This window comes from Sipha flava, unplaced genomic scaffold, assembly GCF_003268045.1.
Source record: "Sipha flava isolate LNK unplaced genomic scaffold, YSA_version1 104_pilon_pilon, whole genome shotgun sequence".
In the NCBI taxonomy this organism is placed as follows: domain Eukaryota; kingdom Metazoa; phylum Arthropoda; class Insecta; order Hemiptera; family Aphididae; genus Sipha; species Sipha flava.
This window is the reverse complement of record NW_020271718.1, coordinates 2,085,238-2,098,029: the sequence shown is the minus strand read 5'-3', so window position 1 is coordinate 2,098,029 and position 12,792 is coordinate 2,085,238. Positions and strand designations below refer to the sequence as shown.

Genomic DNA, 12,792 nt, shown 5'->3' with positions numbered 1-12,792 from the left:
ATGTATATATACATATATATCGTATACGAATTAGATTAATTAGTCTTCCTGTTTAATTTAATAATGCAATCTTTTGCAATTTTCAACAATTTTGCAATTTTTGCAATTATTACAATTTTTGTATACTCCGAGTGATAAAATATACAAATAATTATTTCCAAAGTGATTGTACAAAAAAAAATATAACTACAACGTAAATTTTTACATGTAGTTAAATGTAGTTTAGGATTTTTAAAGTTATATTTATCTGAGTTATCCACACAACTCACAAGTTTAGAAGAATCAAATATTCTATTACTTAATAGTTTAAATATATTTAGTAAAATTGAAAATATTTTTATAAATATTCCCGTCCCAATGGAAAAATAGTAGATAAATTAAAATATGTCTCAGAAAAAAATGAAGAATATTAAACTATTAAAACTTACTCTGATATTATGACAGGAAATCAAGATGTTTTTTTAGATATAACACCAAATTTTTTTAATTATTTTTTATATGCATCGATAACAAGTGTTGACGATGAACGTACTTTTTCATTATATAACATATTTTAAGTAACAAACAATACAATTTTCAAGAACACAATTTAGAGATATATATAATTTGTAAATATTATATTAATGTCCATAATATTATTTAAGTAAGTAATTAATGGTTATATATTTGATACAAATTTACTATGTAATTTTTATGTATATTTATCTATCATAATATATATAAATATATTTATACTGCAATTTTGATACATTTTCATTGCAATTTTGGCATCTTTTTAGTGCAATTTTAAGATATTTTTAATGCAATTATATCCGAACTTTACTTATAACAATTCACAATATAAAAATAAATGTAAACTAAAAATAATCATATAAGAGCACATAATTCCCCAGCATGTTTATTTTCATCGCATCGGCATTTGGTCTAATCTGCCTGGAATAATCGAATCGTTATTTTTTTATTGAACTAAAATATAGGATTGATTAACCATTAAATGTATAAATTTAATTTATACTTATAAAAATTATATATTTATAAATTAAAAATATATACGTATTTATGCTTTAATTTTGAAAGAAATTGATTAAAGTACTGATTATAAATGATAATAATAATAAAATGAAAAAAAAAATGTGCATGAAGTCATGATAAAAGAGGGGTTTTGGCTCCTTTTCATTAGTTATTCTGATAACATTTATTAACCTATATCTGCCCTTGCCCTTACCATTGTAAGTTGTACCTATATTCATATCTACATATAACTTAGAAATATATTTATAATACACTTATTATTAATTGCATGATATCGCGTAACAGTCATTACATTTAAATTTTACTGAGGAATTAATACGAGATATTATGTTAATATATGTTATAATATTAATTGTCTATCTTTAACATTTAGTTTATAACTATGTGTAAACTTATAATCCTAAATATAAATCAAAATTATTGACGGCTCCGACAGAATCGTCCTCTCCAGTGTTTACTGCAGTTGTATTATATTTTAAAAATACATTTGAGCACTGAAGTCCACTGAAAGAATGTTACGTTATCACTGTTTGTTTTGCTTAAAAACTACTGGAAAGTTATTAAACGTTTTCTGTAACATCTCTAAGATTTCCAGATCTAAAGTATACATATTAAACTGTTGTAAGCAATTTCTTGACCTAATTACTGGCTAACAAAAAGTGTTAATCGAATAAAGCACACAAAGCGCATCGTATTACGAATGCAGCGCATGTAAAACCTGCACCAGCAAGCAATATATTTCGCTCTGCCCGAAATCTAAATAGAATTCGAGAAAGGAATCCACTACTTATATTTCGTCGACTAAGGGTATATAAAAAAACATGGAATTTTTCCATCTATATAATATACATGCATATATTTGCTTATAAGAAGGGGAAAAAAACGTAGAAATTAAAATCAAATGTTATAAATCGCATAATGCGTTTTCCTCAGTCCGATAGTGTATGCTGAACACTATTTTATTAGTTCGGAACGGTCCGGACACTGACAAACAGTAAAATCGGTTCAAACTTAGAATCTTGGATCACATTCATATATATATATATATATCTGTAATGATCATGTAGTGAGACTATTATTGTTAAGTAGATCGTTTCGGTTACACAATCGAATAGACGAGGTACAACGACGTTAAACCGTGGTGCGAAAGGCGCAAGAATAACTTTTCAACAGGTGACATCAACGCGAACGTTATAAATATTTATTTTAAATCCCTAGTGTTAATATTATCCCGGAGCTTGGAAAACCATAAACTCGCAATAACCTTGGCGGTACACGAGTGCGCATCGATATTACAGCCAGGGCCGTCGTTACCTTTTGCGAGGCCCCGGGCAAAACTTATTTTACCCATAAAAATAGTCACCTATAGGTTGTAGGCCGCAATCAAAAGCGATAACATTTACTCAGACTCGATGACAGCTGCACGCGATATCGGGTAGTGCCTGATTAAATTTAAGAAGTGCAATAAAACATATCAATATCCCATACATCCCGATTTCCATACTGTGAGTTGGTGCATACATGACGTGTTAAATATAACATTGTCGTTTTGTTAATTGGTTTTTTATTACACGCCAACGGATTTCTCTAGAAATCGCATTCGCTAGAAGATCCACACGTTTCATTTCATAAGATTTTCGCATAAAATATTTTTCAACGAACATTTTAATCGCGAAGCCCCGGACAAACGCCCCGTTTTACCTAACCCAAACGCCGGCCCCGATTACAGTGACCGAGTAACGCCGGTACAACTCGAAGGTGACACAATAATGTTTAGTCGCTAAGCGTTAAGACCGGGGACAAGTTCACGGGACACAACTGGTGTGCACTCGAAAATAATATACTAATATAATAATATAATTTAAAGACCCATGCGTGGTGTAACCTCAACGGTGTTCGTGGCGTCGCACGCGCGTCGTTCGAACAGCAACAACAACGATAATAATAATGGCACTGGACAAAGGAATAGAAAAAAGTGCGTGCGCGACTGAATATTATGTGCGCGCGAACGCGAAAAGGGCCGTCCGCCGCAGACGCGCCCGTCGGAGACGGAACAGCGCGCCGGGCCGGGCCGGGCACGTAGCCCAAATAATTCCGCCGACTCAGAAACTCGCGGCAGCGGTGGGTCGTCGCGTGCGCGAACCGCCGCCGGGGCGTCGACGCCGCCGCCGCCAATGTCCAGTCCGGTGGGCGGTGACGTCAGCGCGGGCGCTCGTCCAATGAGTGCGGTCGCGCGGACGTGCGCCGCGTCGCGCGGGCCCGTTCGCGGAGACCGCGCGTTACCGATCACTCACCCTGGTGATGTCTCCGCGATAACGTCCGTACCACGGTTATTCCGCCCTCGTCCGTCCGCCGCCGCGTTTCCCCGAAGAGAATAAGATCATCGCCGCGCCGTTCCCGTCCGCCCCGCATCCGCCGCGAGTTCCGCGCGCGCCGTCGTCCACCGGCAGCCGTCCGCGGAGCGTTCGAGTCGCGTCATCACGTCATCGCGCGCGCGCGCGCGCGAGCGCGCGACAGTAACACCGCACCAGCTCCGTCGACACCAGCAACACGGATCCGATAACGTCCGCGGGACTTGTCGTCGTTACGAGGCGCTTATGCCTGTACACCGTCGGTTTTCTTCCACCGTTGTTTGCGTTCAACCGCTTCGGACCCGTCCGGTGCATCGCGTCGTATACCGCGACGTAACCGCGGTACGCGACATACCGTGCCGTGAAAAACGTATCCGAAACGGTGCATCGCCGCACACTTGTCACGCGTCCCGCGCGACCAACACACCGCCACCGTCCGATCGAATCTTGTCTGGTGGCGCGCTACCGTTGATGCGGTTGACCGGCGGCGGCCGTCGATTCCATAGGTCCACGAGGTGCAGGTCACCAGGAGTACTTATATGAGCTACTTTCCGGGCTCCGGCGATTTGGCCGGCACGAGGACAGCGCCGGACGACTACAACGGCTTCGACGCGCACGCGAAAGACAGAGTGAGTTGCCCGTACGGTATACGACCTTCGTACGTTCACGCGCATAGCTAGAAGAGAGGTAGATACCTATTTTTTTTATCATACCCGTAGGGCGCACTTCGCTCTTGGAGGCAGAGTCCCTACCTCGTGAAGTCGTCGTATATCATTCGTGAAAGTAACCTTGCATGTATTACGTACAATAAATAGTATCTAGAAAAACAAATGGTGTTTACGTAGGGAGCGTCGGTTCGACGATTGACGGTAACTTAGTTTTATCTGCACTACGAGTACTATCAGACTTACTGACTTTAGTCGATAGTGTTAAATCTTAAAAGTACCTTTATGAACACTTATTAATCGTTACGTATGGACCCGAGTAAACGTGTTATACATGTCGCGTGTTGTCTTTCGTGCAAAAAACTGATTCCGGGACGCATATATTATCTTTTCACTACGGTTCACCACCGTTTGTTTACAACGTAGTAAAATACTATTTATTGCAATACGTGATGTACACGGGTTCAAAATTTGCACTTTGCTGGTATAATATTTTAATATTACTGCACGCATATTATAGTGCGGTATCTCTAAATTGATAATCTAGTTATTTATATTATAATTTCGTTGGGTAGATTAACTCTTCGCGTTCACATACACGATATTCTATTTAAACACGCGCATATATTATTACTATTATAATATCGTTCCAAAACTGTCGACTGCCTGATGAAGTGTTGCAGTTGTATCGTCGTAGGCATACTGTATATTGTTGTCAACCGACGACGGACGATTCTTTTCCTATGAACGTGTTCTAAAACATAATATTATTAATTTCATCCGTATTAAAAAAAAAAAAAAAAAAAAACTGGCATTGAAAATGATTAGAAAAAGGAAAAAAGAATTCGAAAGAAATAGACGTACCTAGGTGTACATTTTATGTTTTTCTATCTAATTCAACATTGAATATGTGTCATTTATATGACTGAAACGCTCAGTTTATGGACTCTGATGTTCATATTTGCCGTGGTTTTTTGGTATATACAAAGTGTATAATACACTTGATACATTATGATATGGTTTTGTGTTTCGTATAATTTGACTAAAAATATTTAGGTTGTCATATTGCTTATTTTATCATTTTTATCACTCACAATGCACCTGTAGGGCTTCAGTATTTAACTAACGAATATATACAACGCACAACAAAAATTGTATTTATTTATAGAAGAATATTACTTGTTGTAGTTCATGTTAAACTTCAACTAAACGAATATATTAATAACCAATAAAGTAATATAAGTTACAATTGAGAATTACTAATAAACAATTGATATTCAAAATTATATTGGTACATTTTGTTATGTTGAGTTCATAAAGTTAGTTATTACAGCAAATTAATGTATATTGTTAAAGAAAAATACCTACTTATATGTGTACACATATATAAATATCACAAACAATGAAAACTATAATTATGTACAATAGTGAAAAGAGGTTTGAATTACATAAATCCTACAATATACATTATATTTAACTTCAATAGTCTGCACGTTTTATTAAAACCTAATACATTATTAATTAGTCATATCAACGTTTATATTTCTGGGCGATAAATTTTGGTCTTTTACATTCAATATCTTAAAAATAAAGTGAAGAACTGATAATATGAGTGATGCATACATTTAATTTAATCATTTATACACGTAATTGATCACCATGTAAATGTATATAATATTTACAAATAAACCTATTATTATCATAAACTGATTTAATTTTTAGTTTCTCTGAAAAAATTTAACTGTGCGAATGTAACTTTTCAGACACACGATACATTCATATTACAGCAGTGACATCATCACATTGTGTCTATTACAGTATTACGAAACGTCCTATCTAAATACGTTAGCTAGAAGTATTATATTATATATATATATAAAAAAATTTTTTTCAATTTTTCAGTATAGCGTATGCTCGACAATATTTTCTGAAAATTCATACCCTAGCTGGCTAGCGTAAGTGACATAGATATGATACAACCATAATTTTTTTAAAACTTTTTTAACGTTCAATCTCATTGTATTCTACTGTTCCAAAAATACAAGTTATAACCTATGACCTAAATAAAAGCTAAATTTACATTATTGTAATGCAAAAATTATTAGAACTTTTAAATTACCTATACACCTCGTATATAAATATATATATATATATATATATATATATAAATATAGCTTTTTTTATTTATCAATTACAAATATAATATTCATTTAAAGCACTATCTGACCTTTAATAATAAGAAATATTAACTATTTAAAATCATAATTAGTAATATGCACCAGTTAAAATTAAATCAAATAATCAAATATTTATATATATTGTTAACCAATTATATAAAATACAACGGTTATAGAACGATTATAAATGTGTAATAATAAAATTATTAATACTTTAATAATTACTAAAGTTATAATAAAAGTGTTCCTTTTTAAGCATTTGTAAAAAATGCATCATAGGTACAATTGTATAATTTTTCAAAGAAATATTCTAATGTTTTTATACACCTTGTACAAAGTTATAAAATAAAATCTCTAAATGGATTGAATGCTAAGTAATTTATTACTAAACTTTTTCAAATAATCATCTGATAAGGATTAATTAAATTATGCAAATATGTATCTTAGTCATGGTTGAATACATATATATATATAGATATACCTACTAAAAATTTGGATTTGGATACCTTATATATATTTTAGGTATGGTATTAAAATTGTATTTTTCGTAATAATTGTGTAATAATATTAATTTTTACCTCTGCAAATATCAATAATGTATCTATAGTAAATTTTAGTTGCAAAAAAAAATAAAAATCATAAAAAAACATTTTAAGGATTTATGTTGGGCGAAATAGTGAAAGCCATAAATATATTTGCGATTTTAATGTATATTGTTACTTTATTATGTTTATTATTTTTACCTCAATATTTATTATTCCAACATTTAAATGATGGTTTGTATTTGTACCTTAATAATTAGGTACATTTTTAAAATAATTTAAGTCAATTTGTGTTATTAATTGCAATGTTCAAAAACAGTGTTTGGAATAAACGTATACATTTTTTTTAAGAAAATTAAGTTAACTTAAGTAATTAATAAGTTTTCATTATTTTATTTTTGGGTGAAATTTTTATTTTATTTTGAATTTTGTTTTGAAAACTTATTGTAATTATTATATAACTATTTCAAGATGATTGAAATCCTAAACATAGTAAATCATTTGTTTTTGTTTTAATGTTAAGTTTAAGGTACTTGGAGTGAGAATACATAACTATATAAGTATATTGTGTATGTATGTTTTCATTAATATCATATATTTAGTTGATATTGTGTTTATTTTCGATTACAAAAAAGATCGTACCACAATACGTACTCAGTAACCGGATCTAAAAAATGATAATATTAAAGCTAAAGTTTGATCATGTTGTTTATACAAATTTCAAATTATACAAACATTATTACTAACAACTAATGGCAAACATTTATGTTGTGTAATATTGTTAAGAGAGCCTTCGCCAATTATGTTTAAAAAAATTAAGCTGTTATATATAAAAACGTTTTATAAAAACGTTTATATTACATTATATAAATAAATATCTCTATAAAATAATACTCTAATACATTTTAATAATAATAAAAAAATGTCATTTATTATAATTATAATTGGTATAAAAGCTATTTAATAAAATAAAAATAAAATTTGAACTATTTTTAAATTTAAATAACTTTTCTGTTATATAGTATTTTCAGTTAATTAAAAAAATAAATAAATTGATTTATTAAACTAATAATATTCGATTTTCCTGCATTATTGTTGATGTGAGTTCAAATATCAAATCAAAAACTGAATATAAATTAAAAAAACATTTTTAATTAAATTTGTATTTATGTATTTCTATTTAAATGTAAATTAAATTAAATATTAATTATAATTATAATATCTACAAATCTAATATATGATAAAATATTATTAAAATGTTGTGGCATATTTCAAAACACGATTGAATTACTTTTTTAATACAGAGTAATGTGTCGAGTCGTTCAACCAGGAAGGTAAAAACTTATTATTCTTTTACGTAGTCTTATAAACAATTTTGTATCGTATATTTATATTAAAAATCAATTGTTTGCTTAATCTAACCTCTACCTATTAAAAATTAATATTGTTTTGATTGTGATTATTTTATATTTATTATTTAAGCCTAATTGAATAATACCAAATGAGTCAATAAAAAAATTAAATTAATTAAAGTAATTATAGATTTACTTTAAATGTACTTATAGTTAAATACACTTATAATAAATTTAATATATTTACTTATTTACTTAACTTATAAAATCGGTTTTCACTGAGTACTGTATTAATTAATTTGTATATTATGTTATCTCTTTCTATATGTATAAATGTATACATATTTATAGTAAAATGCTGTTTATGAACATTTATCTTTTGGTAAAAAAATGTTATGACTAATGTCTAATTGTCTGTGTGTTAATTAATAATACACTTGTCAGAAGTCAGTTTCAATAATTTAATTCTCAAATTATTATCTATTGTACAATGTTTAAACAAAATATTTCAAGAGCTTATCGAATTCTTAATTAAAATATGTATTTAAAACAAATAATTAACATAACTTACTAACATATACTAACATTTATTTGTATTAATTGTAAAAAAAAAAAAATATTATAATAAATATATATTTCAGAATAATATAAAACCCGAGAATACGTATCTTCAAGATGTTCAAGATGATTGTTTTTACAACACTGAACCAAACACTTCGATGCAAAGTAAGATTTACTTATTTATAAATAAAATATTTAGTTATTTAGTTATACTTTAATATACCAGAATAAATGTAAAACAATTCCTTAATAATATAAAATTATGAAACTGGAGAATAATAATTTTGATTGTATAATATGGTCGCCTATTATTCTAGATCATAACACGCTTATTTCATTGTGACAATTCTACCAATAAATTCATACTGGCTAATATTTTTAATGTTAAATAAAAAAATGGATTTGAAAACAAATATAAAGATGCCCTAAACAGTAAAAAATATTCATAATTTATCCTTAACAAGTTACATTTGTGAGTGAAATCATGGGTAATGTTCGCCTGAATAGGTTTCTGTTTTAGTTTTAGTTTTTATATGTAAACGTGAGTGACCCGAGTGAATGGGTGCGGTTAAAAAAAGTTTTTATTTAATAATTTTTATTTTTTCGTATAGTAGTTTAGAATAATGTGTCACAGACTTATAGAAGAGAGGTGGCCCAGAAATGGCAGTTTCGTCACGTTTCAATCATAACTCAGAGGGGGTGGAGGTACCAGTAGTTGGATCTAGAGGAGACGGGAGAGACGTGTACTTAACAAGAACCATTTTAATGATCTGTTAAACGCCACAACTAGTTCTTTGAATTGAGTGGACACGTCGCCAATCACCACTCACGGGTTAATTTTTAAAAATTTTAAATCGGTATTACAAATGCCTACCACAAAAAAAAACCTAATAATTACTACAAAATATTTAAAGACATAATTAGGATATTAAGATGTATAACATGTTTTTATTCTAAATTTACATTAACTTATTTTAAAAAGTAGTATTATATAGATGTTGAACTGTATATTCATCTTTACTGCTGCAGTAAAGCATATAATTTCCATTATCAATTTTCATAAATATAATATTTATTATTTTATACGACTAATTAAAAATGCATTATGAATAATAATACACAATTTGAACTTTCTATGACTAGATCAATGTATATTATATGTTACCTACTAATTTTCATAATATAACGTATAGGTAGTTATTTAATATTTATGTATACTTTTTGTTTTAAAAAAAATATTTTATATACCTAGATTTTACGACATAAAATCGAAAGAACCCTTTTAAAATCTGTTTCGTTTATTGTCCGTTTTCGGTCGTTTGTTATCATAAGGTTTGTAGTTATAATGCATTATAAGTCAAAAAAATACAGTAATTTTGCAATAAATAATATTTCACTAGACCCAAAAAAAATTTTTAAACACGTTTTGATTTATATGCTGAACGAGTATGTATATAATACATTAAATCTGGTTAGTTTAAATTTCAATCATAAGTTATTTCTCTTAACTCATTACTAAAATTATTTGGACGATAATATTTATGGTTGATTTAAAATTTACTTAGGAATAAAAAAATAATTCTATAGATAATATTAAACTTGTGAAAACATAATGGATCTAATGTTTACAAATTCCAAGTACCTATATTATAGTTCAATAATTTTGCGTGTAAAAGTAATATTTTATTCCAACTCAGGTGATGATACAGATATAAACGCTAACAATACCAGTGAGGACAAGCGACCTAACTACTTTCAAGAATCTCATCATATTTCTATGCACGAGCCATCTACCACGGAGTTGGTGCCTTTGTCAATTTATCCAACGAACACCGAATTACAGTATAAATCTTAATACTAATAATACAATTTTCAGTTAAAGATAATGTTTGATTAAATATATGTTTAGAAATAATGGTGTCGTACATACGGGTGACGTTACTAGCAATACGGTTACTTCATTGGGGTCACCTGAGGAACGGTCACCGACATCAACTGACCAACAGCAATCACAGCAGCCTAGTACTGCGACTTTGCCCGCGAAACCACCCTACTCGTACGTAGCTCTGATCTCGATGGCCATTGAACACTCGCCATACAAACGAGTCACGTTATCAGAAATTTATAAGTACATCACGGCTAAGTTTCCATACTTCGAAAAGAATAAAAAAGGTTGGCAGAATTCAATAAGACACAATTTGTCTCTGAACGAGTGTTTTGTCAAAATACCTAGAGATGGCGGTGGTGATAGAAAAGGCAACTATTGGACTTTAGGTACGTAATAATAGTACATTGTTTTAATTTGTTAAGTTATAGAATCAATATTATTCAACATAAATATATAATTTAGTAAATTCAAACTATCAAAATTTTTTTCATTTAAGTAAGGACATTGATTAAATTATTATTAAATCAAATTAAATGATCAGTAATAACATAAAATGAACTATATTGAAATGGTTATGAATTAAGTATAAAACACTTCATGTAAACATGATATATTAAGAACAAAATGTTATCATAAAAGATTAATTTATTGGCATTTAAATTAAAATTTTTAAAGATTTTCTGATAGTATTAGTTTATGAGTAAATATCTATGGACATTATATAATAGGTTTTGACATAACCTACACAAATTAATAGTATTTATTTTTATTATTAATCACTTGAAATTTTATTAACCCATAAACATACATTATTTATAATAAAAACGTTAATAATATTGTATCTTAAACATATACATTACGTATGTACATATAATTTAGATATAAACACATTATTTCTAGATTATAAAACTAAATTCGTTATATTTCGGTATTCAATTGTATTATTCGTTACAGATGTTATATTAGGTTAATATATATAATATACATGTTAGGTTAGTATTTTTTAAACAAGTTAAATTGGATATTACTTAATTTATACAATATTATATTATGTTTTTTTATTTTTTTAACTATATATACATTTGAACATTAGTTTCATGTAAAAAAAAAAAATGATTCCAAGAATAATGTTCGTAATGTTTCGTAATATTCTATGTTTCATTGATGTCTCGTCAAATTTTAACCTACATAATACAGGCATTTTGTTTTTAGTTTTATATATTTTCAAAGTTCAAATGATAATAAAAAAATAGATCCAGGGAATAGAGACATACGTATAATCCCAAATGATAACAATTAAAAATGATTATTATATTACATATAAGTACTTCTAAAAACGTATTACCAATTAAAAAAAAAGGATCAAACTAATGTTAATAAACTAAAATAAGAGTGTAAATAATAACATATTGAATTCTTAGTTTCAAATGTTTGATATAACATATGATATTTTTATAAAATTTTGGATTTTATTATGAGTTGATTTAAAATTTTATTTAATATTCATTGCAATCCATAATTTTCATCCGTAATGACTTCAATATTTATTTGATCGAATATTCTTGAATTAAATTATTTATGAACTACATTATTTGGTATCCATAAAGTCATATTTAAGTTATATAGATGCTAATAATATACATACCGATTAACTCATATAATTTTGACGCATGTATAAGTACACTAAATTACAATCAAATTAAAATATTATAAATATTTTGTTAGTTTCATTAAACATCGTATACCTTGTCTTGTTATAGAAAATGTACACGTATAAGATACATAGATGTTATGTACCTATATTAATCTGTAGTACATTTTAGAAGTATATCTAATGCTAATATGTTCAGCATTAATTTTTACCAAAACTTATAATTTCCAAACTAGTTTTGATTACGAGCGATAAAGATTAAAAATTGCATGATGTTGTTTTGTTTGTTTTTACATTGAAACGACAGCTGATGATTGTAACAATATATGAAAACTGCTGTTATAGCACTATTGAAAATATATGATAAAGATTTGTACGCGTACGTTGCGCTTAGCTCACCAAAACACGAAATTCATTACGTTTCAATAATGTCATTATGTTTTATTTATTATTATTAGACCTAATATTATAATCCAGGAAAAAATTTGAATTGCCCGCTTCATAAGCACTTTGTTTTTAACTAATAATATATATATATATATATATATATATATATATATATATATATATATA

The 12,792-nt window shown here is 28.9% G+C and overlaps 1 protein-coding gene across 4 annotated transcripts in view; it reads left to right on the top strand.

Moving 5' to 3' along the window:
* Positions 1 to 3,307: 3,307 nt before the first annotated feature.
* LOC112684207 (forkhead box protein D2-like) overlaps positions 3,308 to 12,792 on the top strand; it is a 15,570-nt gene continuing 6,085 nt past the window's right edge. For 2 of the 4 annotated variants that reach the window (XM_025555589.1, XM_025555598.1), the window contains exons 1-4: positions 3,309 to 4,012; positions 8,761 to 8,845; positions 10,378 to 10,522; positions 10,590 to 10,954. In XM_025555589.1, coding sequence (XP_025411374.1) covers positions 3,923 to 4,012; positions 8,761 to 8,845; positions 10,378 to 10,522; positions 10,590 to 10,954 — 685 coding nt within the window. In that variant the 5' untranslated portion in view covers positions 3,309 to 3,922. Of the gene's footprint in view, positions 4,013 to 8,760; positions 8,846 to 10,377; positions 10,523 to 10,589; positions 10,955 to 12,792 lie in introns of all 4 variants that reach the window. The other 2 variants (XM_025555605.1, XM_025555613.1) reach the window with 2 other exon arrangements.